Consider the following 19999-nt stretch of genomic DNA (forward strand, 5'->3'; position numbering starts at 1 on the left):
CTAAACAGAACAGTATTCTGTACAGTCAGTAAGATCCCATCTAAACAGAACAGTATTCTGTACAGTCAGTAAGATCCCATCTAAACAGAACAGTATTCTGTACAGTCAGTAAGATCCCCTCTAAACAGAACAGTATTCTGTACAGTCTGTAAGATGTCCTCTAAACAGAACAGTATTCTGTACAGTCAGTAAGATGTCCTCTAAACAGAACAGTATTCTGTACAGTCAGTAAGATGTCCTCTAAACAGAACAGTATTGTCAGTAAGAGTATCGTCACAAGCTGCGTCACATTGACCTCTGTCATAATGAACCTCTCTGTCATAATGAACCTCTCAGCAGGAATATCCTGGTTCTGGTATGGATCTTCATGCTACATTACAACGTTACTTCACCTCCAATAGAATGAACAGTGTGACATTACAACGTTACGTTACCTCCAATAGAATGAACAGTGCTACATTACAACGTTACTTCACCTCCAATAGAATGAACAGTGCTACATTACAACGTTACGTTACCTCCAATAGAATGAACAGTGCTACATTACAACGTTACTTCACCTCCAATAGAATGAACAGTGCGACATTACTTTACGTCACCTCCAATAGAATGAACAGTGCTACATTACAACGTTTCTTCACCTCCAATAGAATGAACAGTGCTACATTACAACGTTACTTCACCTCCAATAGAATGAACAGTGTTACATTACAACGTTACGTCACCTCCAATAGAATGAACAGTGCTACATTACAACATTACGTCGCCTCCAATAGAATGAACAGTGTGACATTACAACGTTACGTTACCTCCAATAGAATGAACAGTGCTACATTACAACGTTACTTCACCTCCAATAGAATGAACAGTGCGACATTACAACGTGCCCCCCCCCCCCCCCCAGGGAATAAAATATGTTTCACAGCTATAAACACAGTATTCTCACAGAATAGCTAGTTGTGATGTTATCGAAGCGAACATGATGAGATTCCCTTGTTGGAGGCAGTTTACTGGCTCCCAGGCTGAATCCCAAAGGACACCCTGTTCTCTATATAGTGCCTTGCTTTTGACCAGAGGTCCTGGTCGTGCACTAAATAGGGAATAGAGTGTCATTTGGGACGCAGACACAGTGAGAGTCAGGGAGGGGGGGAGAGATGATGTGGGAGGGGAGGAGGAGGGAGGGAGGAGGGGAGGAGGAGGGGAGGGGGAGGAGAGATGATGTGGGAGGAGAGGAGGAGGAGGAGGAGGAGGAGGAGGAGGGGAGGAGAGATGATGTGGGAGAGGGGGGGGGGGGGGGGAGGAGAGATGATGTAGGAGGAGGAGGGGAGGAGAGATGATGTGGAGGGGGGGAGGAGGAGGAGGGGAGGAGAGATGATGTAGGAGGAGGAGGGGAGGAGAGATGATGTGGGAGGGGAGGAGGAGGGGAGGAGGAGGGGAGGAGAGATGATGTGGGAGGGGAGGAGGAGGGGAGGAGAGATGATGTGGGAGGGGAGAGGAGGGGAGGAGGAGGGGAGGAGAGATGATGTGGGAGGGGAGGAGGAGGGAGGAGAGATGATGTGGGAGGGGAGGAGGAGGGGAGGAGAGATGATGTGGGAGGGGAGGAGGAGGGGAGGAGAGATGGATCAACCTGACTATAAAGGTCTGCCTGACAGTGATGTGTCCAGAAACGAGTTTGACGCTAGAAGCTTAGTTCTGTCCAGTGTCTATAATGAATCATTCATGAGCCATTCAATAACCACTTTACTAGTGTGTGTGTGGTACTAAAAAAGAAAATAGCGATTTGGATGTTGCTATGCAAGAGTTGCGTTCTCAGGATATGAATAATGGAAGGGGATCAATGAGTGTGTCTGTTGTGGTCTTTTAAACAGGTAGGCTGTTCTCTGTGAAGTGTAATTGTCCATGGATATTCTCATCTGGAAATGTTACGTGGTAGAATACATATTGTTTTTGTTTAGTTAATATTCATACGTGGCTTTCATTGTTTATATTTGTGGCTTTTATTCCGTATTAACATATAAATTAAACTGAATGGGCCAGAATAGCAGTAAGACACAAGATTTTAGCTTCAGGGGCTACATTTCCTTGAAATTCTCCTCGCCTCATTATGCATGACGTTAATTTCCTGTTGTAGCCAGGATGGGAACTGCTTAGAACACCCCACCACCTTGCTATTTTTAGTCGGAGTGATCTATCACATTAGATACACCACAGAGATCATGTCACAATAAGGAGTTAAAGAAAGGAAAGAAAGAAAGGAATTAGATAGTCGTTTGTCCCCTCCAGCGAGCTGAGACATAAATTGCATCTCTTTTCAGAGATGTATATTTTATATGTCTGTTCTCTACACTTTTACATTAGTTTAGTCAGTGTTTGTATCCCAAATAGCACCCAATACCCTATATAGTGCACTATTTTTGGCCTGGGCCCTGGTCAATAGGGTGCCATTTGGGATGCTACCTTGAAGCAGTGTGGTCTTGTTCAGTACTGCAGGAGCAGATCCTTTCTAGTAGAAAGAGAGAGAGAGAGCTGCTGAGCTAATGTGAGATTAAACTAAAGGCTTGAGTCTTGACCGCAGACGGAACGGGCGTGACCGTGTCTTGACCGCAGACTGAACGGGCGTGACCGTGTCTTGACCGCAGACTGAACGGGCGTGACCGTGTCTTGACCGCAGACTGAACGGGCGTGACCGTGTCTTGACCGCAGACTGAACGGGCGTGACTGTGTCTTGACCGCAGACGGAACGGGCGTGACCGTGTCTTGACCGCAGACTGAACGGGCGTGACCGTGTCTTGACCGCAGACGGAACGGGCGTGACCGTGTCTTGACCGCAGACGGAACGGGCGTGACCGTGTCTTGACCGCAGACTGAACGGGCGTGACCGTGTCTTGACCGCAGACTGAACGGGCGTGACCGTGTCTTGACCGCAGACTGAACGGGCGTGACCGTGTCTTGACCGCAGACTGAACGGGCGTGACCGTGTCTTGACCGCAGACGGAACGGGCGTGACCGTGTCTTGACCGCAGACTGAACGGGCGTGACCGTGTCTTGACCGCAGACTGAACGGGCGTGACCGTGTCTTGACCGCAGACTGAACGGGCGTGACCGTGTCTTGACCGCAGACTGAACGGGCGTGACCGTGTCTTGACCGCAGACGGAACGGGCGTGACCGCGTCTTGACCGCAGACGGAACGGACGGGAGAGACTGTTCTAAGTTCAGTCACAGAATCTATTCCGCTGTCAGGGATCTTAACTAAAGACATGGGAGTTTTTGTGGTTCTTTTATAGAAACTCATCTAGCTAGGTGCTTTGAATTTCTAATGCAGTAGGTGTGTCAATCCCTCCTCCACAGTAGTCTCTATAGAGATCAATCTCAATCAATATCTCTTATGAGCTTCTCTTCAGCAAAAAGAGCATTTTAACTCGACTTGGAAGAGCACCGTACATTTACTGTATCTTTATATAGGAAATGCCGAGGATAAGGTTAATTACCTGATCATTTGCATAGCATTATGATATGCAGATTGTACAGTAGCTCAGTGGTTCCCAAACATTTTCACAGAGGATTAAATCAAATGTATTTATATAGCCCTTCGTACATCAACTGATATCGCAAAGTGCTGTACAGAAACCCAGCCTAAAACCCCAAACAGCAAGCAATGCAGGTGTAGAAGCACGGTGGCTAGGAAAAACTCCCTAGAAAGGCCAGAACCTAGGAAGAAACCTTTGTTCCTTGGGGAACGTGACACATCTATTTCTATGGGCACAACCACTGGCCACGACACATTGTTCACACGCCTCTTGTTGGCGGAGAGAACATTTAGCAGTTTTAAAGCAAATTCCTTGCAATTTTCGGGGCATTTCTGAACCTGGACGTTATAAATAGCTGTCTAAGGCAGTGGTCCTAGGATGATCAAAGGAAATTGGATGCAGCTGAGCTCAATTTGGAGTGTCGTGGCAAAGAGGTGTGAATGAGATATTTGTGTTTTTAATTTTCAATAAATTTGCAGATGTTTCTCAACATGTTTTCACTTTGTCATTATGGGGTATAGATGGGTGAGGGGGAAAAATATATATTTAATCCGTTTTGAATTCAGGCTGTAACACAACAAAATGTGGCATGTCGGAAGGCACTGTGGCCTACCACTTCATGGCTGAGCCGTTGTTGCTCCTATATGTTTTCACTTCACAAAAACAGCACTTAAATTTGACCGGGGCAGGTCGATGAACTTGGGGGGGGGGGGGGGGGGTAATTGGCAGGTTGTTTAGTGCACTACTTCCAAAACCAGTGCACTATGTAGGGAAGAGGGTGGCATTTATGATGCCGCCTAGGTTTCCCACTATCTGTCTTTATTATTAGAAGCCTCTCCCTCTCTTGTGAGTGGTACACTCCCAGGCAGCCCTCCCCCTCTTGTGAGAAGTGAGTGGTACACTCCCAGGCAGCTCTCCCCCTCTTGTGAGAAGTGAGTGGTACACTCCCAGGCAGCTCTCCCCCTCTTGTGAGAAGTGAGTGGTACACTCCCAGGCAGCTCTCCCCCTCTTGTGAGAAGTGAGTGGTACACTCCCAGGCAGCTCTCCCTCTCTTGTGAGTGGTACACTCCCAGGCAGCCCTCCCCCTCTTGTGAGAAGTGAGTGGTACACCCCCAGGCAGCTCTCCCGCTCTTGTGAGAAGTGAGTGGTATACTCCCAGGCAGCTCTCCCTCTCTTGTGAGAAGTGAGTGGTACACGCCCAGGCAGCCCTCCCCCTCTTGTGAGAAGTGAGTGGTACACCCCCAGGCAGCTCTCCCCCTCTTGTGAGAAGTGAGTGGTACACTCCCAGGCAGCTCTCCCCCTCTTGTGAGAAGTGAGTGGTACACTCCCAGGCAGCTGTCCCCCCTCTTGTGAGAAGTGAGTGGTACACTCCCAGGCAGCCCTCCCATCCTCTCTTCTCACCACTACAGCAGTGTCTCCTCAGCCTGGCAGTACTGCACGTGCTCCCTCACAGCATCGCGGTGTGTGTGTGTTTGGCAGCACAGAAGCGTTATCCGTCCGAGCGAGGTAGTGTGTAACCACTCTGTCGATGCAGAATGGGGGGTTAGCTGTAGTGGTGGTGTAGCCGTGGCATAGCTGAACGTCTGGTCTCGCTCTCCGCTCGGGGTCTGGGCCGGCCTGGGTCGTCACGATCACCAGGACACCAGACATGTCCTCTCCAGGGAGCAGCTCCAGGAACTCCTGTAGGTTACAATGCTTTTCTCCTCTCTGTCTCTCTCTCTCATTTTTCTCTCGTTTTTTTCTCTCTGTTATGTCTCTCCATATTCCTCTCTCTTTCTCTGTCTCTCTCCATGTCCCTGTCTTTATGTCTTCATGTCTGTCTCTCTCCCTCTCTTTGTCTCTCTCTCTCCATGTCCCTCTCTTTATGTCTTCATGTCTGTCTCTCTCTCCATGTCCCTCTCTTAATGTCTTCATGTCTGTCTCTCTCCCTCTCGTTGTCTGTCTCTCTCTCCATGTCCCTCTCTTTATGTCTTCATGTCTGTCTCTCTCTCCATGTCCCTGTCTTTGTCTTCATGTCTCTCTCTCTCCATGTCCCTCTCTTTATGTCTTCATGTCTGTCTCTCTCCCTCTATTTGTCTGTCTCTCTCTCCATGTCCCTCTCTTTATGTCTTCATGTCTGTCTCTCTCTCCATGTCCCTCTCTTTATGTCTTCATGTCTGTCTCTCTCCCTCTCTTTGTCTGTCTCTCTCTCCATGTCCCTCTCTTTATGTCTTCATGTCTGTCTCTCTCTCCATGTCCCTCTCTTTATGTCTTCATGTCTGTCTCTCTCTCTCTCTCTCCATGTCCCTCTCTTTATGTCTTCATGTCTGTCTCTCTCCCTCTCTTTGTCTGTCTGTCTCTCTCTCCATGTCCCTGTCTTTGTCTTCATGTCTGTCTCTCTCCATGTCCCTCTCTTTATGGCTTCATGTCTGTCTCTCCCTCTCGTTGTCTGTCTCTCTCCATGTCCCTCTCTTTATGTCTTCATGTCTGTCTCTCTCTCCATGTCCCTCTCTTTATGTCTTCATGTCTGTCTCTCTCTCCATGTCCCTGTCTTTATGTCTTCATGTCTGTCTCTCTCCCTCTCTTTGTCTGTCTCTCTCCCTCTCTTTGTCTGTCTGTCTCTCTCTCCATGTCCCTCTCTTTATGTCTTCATGTCTGTCTCTCTATGTCCCTCTCTTTATGTCTTCATGTCTGTCTCTCTCCCTCTGTCTGTCTCTCTCTCCATGTCCCTGTCTTTATGTCTTCATGTCTGTCTCTCTCCCTCTCTGTCTCTCTCTCCATGTCCCTGTCTTTATGTCTTCATGTCTGTCTCTCTCCCTCTGTCTGTCTGTCTCTCCATGTCCCTGTCTTCATGTCTGTCTCTCTCCCTCTCTTTGTCTGTCTGTCTCTCTCTCCATGTCCCTGTCTTTATGTCTTCATGTCTGTCTCTCTCCCTCTCTTTGTCTGTCTGTCTGTCTCTCTCTCCATGTCCCTGTCTTTATGTCTGTCTGTCTGTCTCTCTCTCCATGTCCCTGTCTTTATGTCTTCATGTCTCTCTCCCTCCCTCTGTCTGTCTGTCTCTCCATGTCCCTGTCTTCATGTCTGTCTCCCTCCCTCTGTCTGTCTCTCTGTATTAGTTATTCTCCTCATGTTTAAAGTGGAATGTCTATTTGGTGATGCTTTGATGTTGGTGATCTGTGCTACTGCCACGGTATTCTTTCAGTAGGACTTTACTTAGTGCAGCCTGGGTTGTGTGTGTGTGTGTGTGTGTGTGACTCAGTCATATGATGAACCCATGCAGTTACGCTCTGCTCCTTTTTGCCCCAACAGTTTGTCTATTGTCAGGAAACAGAAAAGGTCATGTTGAAGGGATCTAAGTGTTAGTAACGTAGGTAACGGGAGCGATTCTACCCATCAATAACTCCTCTATGAATGCAGTGGTCACCAGTTACCTTAATATACATCACTGGTCAGGAATGTGCAGCAACGTTCTTCCATAACATGTAGAGCTGATATGCCACATTAGAATCTAATTAGAATGCCTCCACGCAGACATAGACGGTCTGGGGTATCTGCTCTGGTGCTCACTGGACTGTGAACGGTGTGTTCCACTGTTACCGGGCGACTTGCCGTGTCGCTATGGGTGATTTGGGGCGGCAGGGTAGCCTAGTGGTTAGAGCGTTGGACTAGTAACCGGAAGGTTGCAAGTTCAAATCCCCGAGCTGACAAGGTACAAATCTGTCGTTCTGCCCCTGAACAGGCAGTTAACCCACTGTTCCCAGGCCGTCATTGAAAATAAGAATTTGTTCTTAACTGACTTGCCTGGTTAAATAAAGGTAAAAGAAAAAGAAAAAAGATTACAGGCAGCGATAGGACACCTGTCTGAAATGTGGGTCTTTGTTGTTGTTGCTGTTGTTTTACTACTTAAATCAGTCTCGGCAGCGGGTGAGGAGGGTAATTCGCTCGGTGGGTGTGGGTAAAAATGCAGCACTGGAGAAGTAATAGCAGGAAAATGGCTTAAAGTGTCAGTCTATTCACTCCTTACTTTTACGCTCCCTTCAGAGGGTATTGATTTCTCTAGCTCTTAACCATTATAGTAAAGAGGCAGGGATTTAGAGTAAGATGGTAGGTCTACGTCCCAAATGGTACCCTATTCCCTATATAGTGCACTACTTTTGATCAGGTCTCTGGTAGAAAGTAGTGCACTATATAGGGTGACATTTGGGACGTACACTGTGGCTGCTATTGCGGAGATCAATGGCTTGCTGAGGTAAGCAGTGCTGTCTGAAACCGCTATGATTGGATTACTTGTGAGTACCAAATCTGGTCAGGCCTGACGGGAGTTGGGACGGGAGGTCATATCTGAAGAGCAGGCTGCCCACACCTGACCAGAGTTTGGTGTGTGTGTGTTTTAAATTTTTAATTTCACCTTTATTTAACCAGGTAGGCTAGTTGAGAACAAGTTCTCATTTACAATTGCGACTTGACCAAGATAAAGCAAAGCAGTGCAGTGTGTGTGCCACAGTAGCCTAACTTGGCAGCCCACAGTAGCCTAACTTGGCAGCCCACAGTAGCCTAACTTGGCAGCCCACAGTAGCCTAACTTGGCAGCCCACAGTAGCCTAACTTGGCAGCCCACAGTAGCCTAACTTGGCAGCCCACAGTAGCCTAACTTGGCAGCCCACAGTAGCCTAACTTGGCAGCCCACAGTAGCCTAACTTGGCAGCCCACAGTAGCCTAACTTGGCAGCCCACAGTAGCCTAACTTGGCAGCCCACAGTAGCCTAACTTGGCAGCCCACTGTAGCCTAACTTGGCAGCCCACTGTAGCCTAACTTGGCAGCCCACTGTAGCCTAACTTGGCAGCCCACTGTAGCCTAACTTGGCAGCCCACTGTAGCCTAACTTGGCAGCCCACAGTAGCCTAACTTGGCAGCCCACAGTAGCCTAACTTGGCAGCCCACTGTAGCCTAACTTGGCAGCCCACTGTAGCCTAACTTGGCAGCCCACTGTAGCCTAACTTGGCAGCCCACTGTAGCCTAACTTGGCAGCCCACAGTAGCCTAACTTGGCAGCCCACAGTAGCCTAACTTGGCAGCCCACAGGAGCCTAACTTGGCAGCCCACAGGAGCCTAACTTGGCAGCCCACAGGAGCCTAACTTGGCAGCCCACAGGAGCCTAACTTGGCAGCCCACTGTAGCCTAACTTGGCAGCCCACTGTAGCCTAACTTGGCAGCCCACTGTAGCCTAACTTGGCAGCCCACAGTAGCCTAACTTGGCAGCCCACAGTAGCCTAACTTGGCAGCCCACTGTAGCCTAACTTGGCAGCCCACTGTAGCCTAACTTGGCAGCCCACTGTAGCCTAACTTGGCAGCCCACTGTAGCCTAACTTGGCAGCCCACTGTAGCCTAACTTGGCAGCCCACTGTAGCCTAACTTGGCAGCCCACAGTAGCCTAACTTGGCAGCCCACAGTAGCCTAACTTGGCAGCCCACTGTAGCCTAACTTGGCAGCCCACTGTAGCCTAACTTGGCAGCCCACTGTAGCCTAACTTGGCAGCCCACAGTAGCCTAACTTGGCAGCCCACATGTTGGAGATGAGTAGTATACAGCAACCTAACATGAGAGCTGAGGCTGGGGCCAGTGCTCTGCCTCCCCCTCTCAGATCATAGCTAATATAATAGCTTTACATCTATGGCTCAGCCCCTTTAGAACAGTGGTCAAAACCGCAGTCAAAGTTCTCATTAACCTAATTAAACCAGTTCAGTAGGAATGAGGTTTGTGCAGTAGGCCTGAAACGTTATCACATCATATATTGGCTATATGCCTGGCCTGCCAATATTGTTCCTCTCAGACCATATTATATTTTAAAACTTAAGCATTAATAACAATACATCAGTTGGTGTAGAACATGCTGAGCCTAAATTGAGATAATTGTGTTTTACTGGACTGATGGTACATGCATCTGACGGTCATGATGCTTTCAAGACAACTGGGAACTCTGGAAGAAATGAGATCAAATGATGATGTCCGTGAACATCAGGTCGGTAAGTCTGAGATCTAGAAAGATGCCAGAGTTTCCAAGTTGGATGACCTTTAAAAAAAAAAGAATTTCCCTGGAGTTCCCAGTTGTCTTGAATGTACTGAAGTCAGACATTTCCAAGTTCCCAGTTGTTTTGAACACGGCATTAGTCTCAGCGGGGGGAGTGAGAGCAGCAGAGGGTCTGCCTCTCACGGTCCCTGCTCTCTCTTTAATTTCCTTGAGTATCAAACTTTGCCTGGGTGGTGGAAGCTGTAGGGAGGCACGGTGATTTGAACTATCCGATTGGCCAGCGCAGTAGGCACCGTCGATTTAGCCACCGATCTCAAGAGTCTGCCGGGTTGGAGAAGTTTGTCTTTTCAGACAAATAAAATGGTTCAAACTGGGAACACTTTGCCTACCTGGTACATCAAGTGCACCGACCGCCAACAGCACAACACGAAGAAAACCAAAAGGAACGCAAGCCTTTATGCCGTTGGCTTTTCTACTGAAATGTTTGGTGATCCGCTAGAAATGCCTTGAAGATGGCGATCGACCGGTTGGTGACCACTGCTTTGATAATATATAGGAATGTAATGAACTGTAGGGGTCTCTGACCTTTTTTTTCACTCTTCACAAGTCTATCAGTTGAGGGTATATGACTGAATTCACTAGGCTTTACAGAATGTCACCACTGGTTGCCCTCTGAAACCCCCCTAACATAGCTTGGTATTAAATATAATTACATTTCTCTGAACATTTAATCTTGGTTCCTATTTATAGTGGTGACGCATGACTTGGAGAATGTTTATAACAGTGGAATTAGGAGCAGTAATATAAAGTTTATAACAGTGGAATTAGGAGCTGTAATAGAATGTTTATAACAGTGGAATTAGGAGCAGTAATAGAATGCTGTGTCTCTCCTTCCCTGGGGGTCAATAGAGAGGTTGGAGGGCTCATCATTATACATTTATCCTGCTGGGGGGGGGGGGGGGGGATAGGCTGTGTCTCTCCTTCCCTGGGGGTCAATAGAGAGGTTGGAGGGCTCATTGACATCATTCTCTCACTCAGAAAGCCATTGACATCATTCTCTCTCTGTCAGAAAGCCATTGACATCATTCTCTCTCTCTCAGAAAGCCATTGACATCATTCTCTCTCTCTCTCAGAAAGCCATTGACATCATTCTCTCTCTCTCTCAGAAAGCCATTGACATCATTCTCTCTCTCTCTCAGAAAGCCATTGACATCATTCTCTCTCTCTCTCAGAAAGCCATTGACATCATTCTCTCTGTCAGAAAGCCATTGACATCATTCTCTCTCTCAGAAAGCCATTGACATCATTCTCTCTGTCAGAAAGCCATTGACGTCATTCTCTCTGTCAGAAAGCCATTGACGTCATTCTCTCTGTCAGAAAGCCATTGACATCATTCTCTCTGTCAGAAAGCCATTGACATCATTCTCTCTGTCAGAAAGCCATTGACATCATTCTCTCTGTCAGAAAGCCATTGACATCACGTTACCTATGGGAGATCATCACGTTACCTATGGGAGGCCGTCATGTAGATGTATTGTGGATGAAGAGTTATGGTGTTGCAATATATGATAAAAGGAGAGTGGTATTTCTAGTGAATCAGAGGCTGGTTCTGTTGAGCTGCTGTTCACCATGTGGAAGATAGAATGCATGTCTCTGATCACAGGTAGCTTCCCAGATGGAAGCCTAGTATTCCCTAGAAATGGCACCCTAGTCTGTGTATTTCCTATGGGCCCTGGTCCAAAAGTAGTGCACTAATAATGAGCCGTTTGGGGCACAGACAGTTATTGTGGGGCCCTGCCTGGTGACAGCTGGCTTGACTTCCTGCCCACCTGGGACTAGTCGAGTTGACACATCCAGCCCACTGACAACAACACCCCTTTACCACAGGGGTGACTGACTGACTGTGTTCAAATGCTTTGGTAGATTCTGACGAGGAGAAATTACCTACCTGGAAATCCTGAGCCTGTATTGGCACCTTGGCGGGCATTTCAAGGATTTGTGAGAATCCAATGATTCAGGGTTGAAATTCTTATTTTCAATGAGGCAGCATTTCTGGGATGAACTTTTGTCAGAAAACAAAGAAGATACTTAGTTCCTCAATCTGCTGTTACTTGACTCCACACGGATGTCAGTTCTTGTAAAGGCAGCTGATGAGTAGAGCTTGATCTAGGACAAAAGATTCACTGCAACAATATGCATCTTTTAAAAGGATGTAGCACCTCTAGCCATAACACAGACACTCCTATGGTTCCATAAAAGTAACATAACCACTTCCTGCTGTTCTGAGAAGTGGGTAGGTGCTTCCTGTCTTTAAGACCGAGAGAGACATGGCTCACAGTGGGGACTAGAGCTTACTGGGACGATAGTCACGATACATGTCTGGCTTCACATAACAGAACCGTCCCGTTGTTTTCTGATCTGGAGGAGACACATTGGGCAGGCAGGTAAATAATTAGCCTACAATGTGGGTGATATAAATGTATATTTTAGTCATTTAGCAGGTGCTTTTATCCAGAGTGATTTTCATCTTAAGGTAACTAGGTGAGACAGTCTTGTATCTCAGTCACAGTAAGTCTGTATGTAGCCTCGCTACTTTTATAGCCTCGCTACTGTATAAAGCCTCTCTACTGTATATAGCCTCTCTACTGTATATAGCCTCTCTACTGTATATAGCCTGTCTACTGTATGTAGCCTCTCTACTGTATATAGCCTCGTTACTGTATATAGCCTGTCTACTGTATGTAGCCTCTCTACTGTATATAGCCTCTCTACTGTATATAGCCTCTCTACTGTATATAGCCTGTCTACTGTATGTAGCCTCTCTACTGTATATAGCCTCGCTACTGTATATAGCCTGTCTACTGTATGTAGCCTCACTACTGTATATAGCCTCTCTACTGTATTTGGCCTGTCTTTTTACTGTTGTTTTATTTCTTTACTTATTTCTTTGTTCACCTAATACCTTTTTTGCACTGTTGGTTAGTGCCTGGAAGTAAGCATTTCACTGTAAGGTCTACTACACCTGTTGTATTCAGCATTTCACTGTAAGGTCTACTACACCTGTTGTATTCAGCATTTCACTGTAAGGTCTACCTACACCTGTTGTATTCAGCATTTCACTGTAAGGTCTACTACACCTGTTGTATTCAGCATTTCACTGTAAGGTCTACCTACACCTGTTGTATTCAGCATTTCACTGTAAGGTCTACTACACCTGTTGTATTCAGCATTTCACTGTAAGGTCTACTGCACCTGTTGTATTCAGCATTTCACTGTAAGGTCTACTGCACCTGTTGTATTCAGCATTTCACTGTAAGGTCTACTACACCTGTTGTATTCAGCATTTCACTGTAAGGTCTACTACACCTGTTGTATTCAGCATTTCACTGTAAGGTCTACTACACCTGTTGTATTCAGCATTTCACTGTAAGGTCTACTACACCTGTTGTATTCAGCATTTCACTGTAAGGTCTACTACACCTGTTGTATTCAGCATTTCACTGTAAGGTCTACTACACCTACTGTATTCAGCATTTCACTGTAAGGTCTACTACACCTGTTGTATTCAGCATTTCACTGTAAGGTCTACTACACCTGTTGTATTCAGCATTTCACTGTAAGGTCTACCTACACCTGTTGTATTCAGCATTTCACTGTAAGGTCTACTACACCTGTTGTATTCAGCATTTCACTGTAAGGTCTACTGCACCTGTTGTATTCAGCATTTCACTGTATGGTCTACTGCACCTGTTGTATTCAGCATTTCACTGTAAGGTCTACTACACCTGTTGTATTCAGCATTTCACTGTAAGGTCTACTACACCTGTTGTATTCAGCATTTCACTGTAAGGTCTACTACACCTGTTGTATTCAGCATTTCACTGTAAGGTCTACTACACCTGTTGTAGTCAGCATTTCACTGTAAGGTCTACTGCACCTGTTGTATTCAGCATTTCCCTGTAAGGTCTACTGCACCTGTTGTATTCAGCATTTCACTGTAAGGTCTACTGCACCTGTTGTATTCAGCAGTTCACTGTAAGGTCTACTACACCTGTTGTATTCAGCATTTCACTGTAAGGTCTACTACACCTGTTGTATTCAGCATTTCACTGTAAGGTCTACTGCACCTGTTGTATTCAGCATTTCCCTGTAAGGTCTACTGCACCTGTTGTATTCAGCATTTCACTGTAAGGTCTACTACACCTGTTGTATTCAGCATTTCACTGTAAGGTCTACTACACCTGTTGTATTCAGCATTTCACTGTAAGGTCTACTACACCTGTTGTATTCAGCATTTCACTGTAAGGTCTACTACACCTGTTGTATTCAGCATTTCACTGTAAGGTCTACTACACCTGTTGTATTAAGCATTTCACTGTAAGGTCTACTACACCTGTTGTATTCAGCATTTCCCTGTAAGGTCTACTGCACCTGTTGTATTCAGCATTTCACTGTAAGGTCTACTACACCTGTTGTATTCAGCATTTCACTGTAAGGTCTACTACACCTGTTGTATTCAGCATTTCACTGTAAGGTCTACTACACCTGTTGTATTCAGCATTTCACTGTAAGGTCTACTACACCTGTTGTATTCGGCCACGTGACAAATAAAGTTTGATTTGATTTAAAACCGTTCCTCAATAAAGCAGCTGTCAGCAAAGTTGGTGCTTATAAGAAAATACAAGTGTGACGATAAAGTCAAGGGTTCCTCTGCTGTTGTTACTATCCTGTAGTACTGTAGGGGTGTCTTGTTAGTATCCTGTAGTATTGTAGTGGTATCTTGTTAGTATCCTGTAGTACTGTAGTGGTATCTTGTTAGTATCCTGTAGTATTGTAGTGGTATCTTGTTAGTATCCTGTAGTGGTATCTTGTTAGTATCCTGTAGTATTGTAGTGGTATCTTGTTAGTATCCTGTAGTATTGTAGTGGTATCTTGTTAGTATCCTGTAGTATTGTAGTGGTATCTTGTTAGTATCCTGTAGTATTGTAGTGGTATCTTGTTAGTATCCTGTAGTACTGTAGGGGTATCTTGTTAGTATCCTGTAGTATTGTAGTGGTATCTTGTTAGTATCCTGTAGTATTGTAGTGGTATCCTGGTACTGTAGTATTGTAGTGGTATCTTGTTAGTATCCTGTAGTATTGTAGTGGTATCTTGTTAGTATCCTGTAGTATTGTAGTGGTATCTTGTTAGTATCCTAGTATCACAAGAAAGGGTTGTTATCTGAGATAAAGAGGTCACAGAATAGTCTCTCTGGACAGACTCAGGGTGCTAGTCTCTGCACGCTCCACACAGAAGTGTCTCTGGCCAGACTCAGGGCTCTGTGAGGAGACGCTACAGTAAGGATGGTGTCTCTGGCCAGACTCAGGGCTCTGTGAGGAGACTCTACAGTAAGGATGGTGTCTGGCCAGACTCAGGGCTCTGTGGGGAGATGCTACAGTAAGGACATTGTCTCTGGCCAGACTCAGGGCTCTGTGAGGAGACTCTACAGTAAGGATGGTGTCTGGCCAGACTCAGGGCTCTGTGAGGAGACTCTACCGTAAGGACAGTGTCTCTGGCCAGACTCTGGGACCTGTGAGGAGACGCTACAGTAAGGACAGTGTCTCTGGCCAGACTCAGGGCTCTGTGAGAAGACTCTACAGTAAGGACAGTGTCTCTGGCCAGACTCAGGGCTCTGTGAGGAGACTCTATAGTAAGGACAGTGTCTCTGGCCAGACTCGGGGACCTGTGAGGAGAGAGCCCCTACAGTAAGGATGGTGTCTGGCCAGACTCAGGGACCTGTGAGGAGACTCTATAGTAAGGATGGTGTCTGGCCAGACTCGGGGACCTGTGAGGAGAGAGCCCCTACAGTAAGGATGGTGTCTGGCCAGACTCAGGGACCTGTGAGGAGAGAGCCCCAACAGTAAGGATGGTCTCTGACCAGACTCAGGGACCTGTGAGGACAGTGTCTGGCCAGACTCAGGAACCTGTGAGGAGACTCTATAGTAAGGATGGTCTCTGACCAGACTCAGGGACCTGTGAGGAGAGAGCCCCTACAGTAAGGATGGTCTCTGACCAGACTCAGGGACCTGTGAGGAGAGAGCCCCTACAGTAAGGACAGTGTCTCTGGCCAGACTCAGGGCTCTGTGAGAAGACTCTACAGTAAGGACAGTGTCTCTGGCCAGACTCAGGGCTCTGTGAGAAGACTCTACAGTAAGGATAGTGTCTCTGGCCAGACTCAGGGCTCTGTGAGGAGAGAGCCCCTACAGTAAGGATGGTGTCTGGCCAGACTCAGGGACCTGTGAGGAGAGAGCCCCTACAGTAAGGATGGTCTCTGACCAGACTCAGGGACCTGTGAGGAGAGAGCCCCTACAGTAAGGATGGTCTCTGACCAGACTCAGGGACCTGTGAGGAGAGAGCCCCTACAGTAAGGACAGTGTCTCTGGCCAGACTCAGGGCTCTGTGAGAAGACTCTACAGTAAGGACAGTGTCTCTGGCCAGACTCAGGGCTCTGTGAGAAGACTCTACAGTAAGGACAGTGTCTCTGGCCAGACTCAGGGCTCTGTGAGGAGAGAGCCCCTACAGTAAGGATGGTGTCTGGCCAGACTCAGGGACCTGTGAGGAGAGAGCCCCTACAGTAAGGACAGTGTCTCTGGCCAGACTCAGGGCTCTGTGAGAAGACTCTACAGTAAGGACAGTGTCTCTGGCCAGACTCAGGGCTCTGTGAGAAGACTCTACAGTAAGGATAGTGTCTCTGGCCAGACTCAGGGCTCTGTGAGGAGAGAGCCCCTACAGTAAGGATGGTGTCTGGCCAGACTCAGGGACCTGTGAGGAGAGAGCCCCTACAGTAAGGATGGTGTCTGGCCAGACTCAGGGACCTGTGAGGAGAGAGCCCCAACAGTAAGGATGGTCTCTGACCAGACTCAGGGACCTGTGAGGACAGTGTCTGGCCAGACTCAGGAACCTGTGAGGAGACTCTATAGTAAGGATGGTCTCTGACCAGACTCAGGGACCTGTGAGGAGAGAGCCCCTACAGTAAGGACAGTGTCTCTGGCCAGACTCAGGGCTCTGTGAGAAGACTCTACAGTAAGGACAGTGTCTCTGGCCAGACTCAGGGCTCTGTGAGAAGACTCTACAGTAAGGATAGTGTCTCTGGCCAGACTCAGGGCTCTGTGAGGAGAGAGCCCCTACAGTAAGGATGGTGTCTGGCCAGACTCAGGGACCTGTGAGGAGAGAGCCCCTACAGTAAGGATGGTCTCTGACCAGACTCAGGGACCTGTGAGGAGACTCTATAGTAAGGATGGTGTCTGGCCAGACTCGGGGACCTGTGAGGAGAGAGCCCCTACAGTAAGGATGGTGTCTGGCCAGACTCAGGGACCTGTGAGGAGAGAGCCCCAACAGTAAGGATGGTCTCTGACCAGACTCAGGGACCTGTGAGGACAGTGTCTGGCCAGACTCAGGAACCTGTGAGGAGACTCTATAGTAAGGATGGTCTCTGACCAGACTCAGGGACCTGTGAGGAGAGAGCCCCTACAGTAAGGATGGTCTCTGACCAGACTCAGGGACCTGTGAGGAGAGAGCCCCTACAGTAAGGACAGTGTCTCTGGCCAGACTCAGGGCTCTGTGAGAAGACTCTACAGTAAGGACAGTGTCTCTGGCCAGACTCAGGGCTCTGTGAGAAGACTCTACAGTAAGGATAGTGTCTCTGGCCAGACTCAGGGCTCTGTGAGGAGAGAGCCCCTACAGTAAGGATGGTGTCTGGCCAGACTCAGGGACCTGTGAGGAGAGAGCCCCTACAGTAAGGATGGTCTCTGACCAGACTCAGGGACCTGTGAGGAGAGAGCCCCTACAGTAAGGATGGTCTCTGACCAGACTCAGGGACCTGTGAGGAGAGAGCCCCTACAGTAAGGACAGTGTCTCTGGCCAGACTCAGGGCTCTGTGAGAAGACTCTACAGTAAGGACAGTGTCTCTGGCCAGACTCAGGGCTCTGTGAGAAGACTCTACAGTAAGGACAGTGTCTCTGGCCAGACTCAGGGCTCTGTGAGGAGAGAGCCCCTACAGTAAGGATGGTGTCTGGCCAGACTCAGGGACCTGTGAGGAGAGAGCCCCTACAGTAAGGATGGTCTCTGACCAGACTCAGGGACCTGTGAGGAGAGAGCCCCTACAGTAAGGATGGTCTCTGACCAGACTCAGGGACCTGCGAGGAGAGAGCCCCTACAGTAAGGACAGTGTCTCTGGCCAGACTCAGGGACCTGTGAAGAGAGAGCCCCTACAGTAAGGACAGTGTCTCTGACCAGACTCAGGGACCTGTGAGGAGAGAGCCCCTACAGTAAGGACAGTGTCTCTGGCCAGACTCAGGGACCTGTGAGGAGAGAACCACTACAGTAAGGACAGTGCGAGAGAGATGAGGAGCTCTGTTCTCTGCCGCTACAGAGGAAGTCTTTCAATAATAACTTGGGACTAATTACTGACTTCTATCTTATGATATCTATAGGATGATGTTGATCATTATAATAGTGAGAAGACATTTATCTTATGATATCTGTAGGATGATGTTGATCATTATAATAGTGAGAAGACATTTATCTGATGTAAACGGCTAACTACAGGTTGCGTCCCAACCTGTATGTATGTGGTCAATGGATTTGGGGTCACTATAAAAGAGCACAGGCTACTCTGACAAAAAGCTGCCACTTCCCATGGAGCTTAACAGGAATACCAAACAATGACTTGTTTATATTCAGTGACCTACACAGTGACTTATACTGTAACCTGTACAGTGACTTATACAGTAACCTATACAGTAACTATACAGTAACTATATATAGTGACTTATACAGTGACTTACACAGTGACCTACACAGTGACTTATACAGTGACTTATACTGTAACCTATACAGTGACTTATACAGTAACCTATACAGTAACTATACAGTAACTATATAGTGACTTATACAGTGACCTACACAGTGACTTATACAGTGACTTATACTGTAACCTATACAGTGACTTATACAGTAACCTATACAGTAACTATACAGTAACTATATAGTGACTTATACAGTGACTTACACAGTGACCTACACAGTGACTTATACAGTGACTTATACTGTAACCTATACAGTGACTTATACAGTAACCTATACAGTAACTATACAGTAACTATATAGTGACTTACACAGTGACCTACACAGTGATTTATACTGTAACCTATACAGTAACTATATAGTAACTATATAGTGACTTACACAGTGACTTACACAGTGACCTACACAGTGACTTATACAGTGACTTATACTGTAACCTATACAGTGACTTATACAGTAACCTATACAGTAACTATATAGTGACTTATACAGTGACTTACACACTGACCTACACAGTGACTTATACAGTGACTTATACTGTAACCTATACAGTGACTTATACAGTAACCTATACAGTAACTATACAGTAACTATATAGTGACTTACACAGTGACCTACACAGTGATTTATACAGTAACCTATACAGTAACTTTTACAGTGACCTACACAGTGACCTTCACAGTGCAGATTTGTGAAACATGTTTCCATTAAATAATGGAAGACTGAGGCATTTGACTGTGGCTTGTCCTTATGTCTATCCAGAGGGTATTACTGACCTCCATAGAAATGTACTAGAGCTCATCTACTATCTTTTCAATGGCTGCTTCCGTGAGCGCAAGTCAACCCTCTATCCACCTCTATGTTTATGTGTACTTCCTGTTTCCCCCCAGCCGAGCTGGACTCTGAGCACGCCCAGAAGGTGCTGGACATGGAGCACGCCCAGCAGGGGAAGCTGAAGGAGAGGCAGAAGTACTTTGAAGAAGCTTTCCAACAGGACATGGATCAGTACCTCTCTACTGGCTACCTGCAGATCACTGACAGAAGAGGTGAGCTGGAACCCAGAACACACACTGTGCAGCTCCCCTTTTTATAGTGCACTGCTTGGGACCATAGCACTACGGACCCTGGGAAGTAGTGCACTACGGGTCTGTAGGAAATAGGGGTCCATTTGGAACACTACCTCTGTTGATATGGCAGGGGGCGGCAGGGTAGCCTAGTGGTTGGCTAGTAACCGAAAGGTTGCTAGATCGAATCCCCGAGCTGACAAGGTACAAATCTGTCGTTCTGCCCCTGAACAAGGCAGTTAACCCACTGTTCCCCAGTAGGCCGTCATTGAAAATAAGAATTTGTTCTTAACTGACTTGCCAAGTTAAATAAAGGTAAAATAAAAAATAATAAACGTTGCAGAAGGTCAAAGAAAGGCTCTTTTTAAAAAGGTTGACTTGTGTTTTAAGATGATATTTTCTGTATTGACTTTGGTCTGGTGTAACTGCTGTTGTAACTGCTGGTGTAACTGCTGGTGTAACTGCTGGTGTAACTGCTGGTGTAACTGCTGGTGTAACTGCTGTTGTAACTGCTGTTGTAACTGCTGTTGTAACTGCTGTTGTAACTGCTGTTGTAACTG

The 19999-nt window shown here is 47.0% G+C and overlaps 1 protein-coding gene across 4 annotated transcripts in view; it reads left to right on the forward strand.

The window, feature by feature from the left end:
* LOC109878847 (dysbindin-A) overlaps positions 1 to 19999 on the forward strand; it is a 38397-nt gene that overhangs the window by 14414 nt on the left and 3984 nt on the right. For all 4 annotated transcript variants that reach the window (XM_031812048.1, XM_031812045.1, XM_031812047.1 and 1 more), the window contains one exon: positions 19266 to 19421. In XM_031812048.1, the coding sequence (XP_031667908.1) occupies positions 19266 to 19421 (156 nt within the window). The remainder of the gene's footprint in view (positions 1 to 19265; positions 19422 to 19999) is intronic.

This window comes from Oncorhynchus kisutch, unplaced genomic scaffold, assembly GCF_002021735.2.
Source record: "Oncorhynchus kisutch isolate 150728-3 unplaced genomic scaffold, Okis_V2 Okis02a-Okis13b_hom, whole genome shotgun sequence".
NCBI classification, from domain to species: domain Eukaryota; kingdom Metazoa; phylum Chordata; class Actinopteri; order Salmoniformes; family Salmonidae; genus Oncorhynchus; species Oncorhynchus kisutch.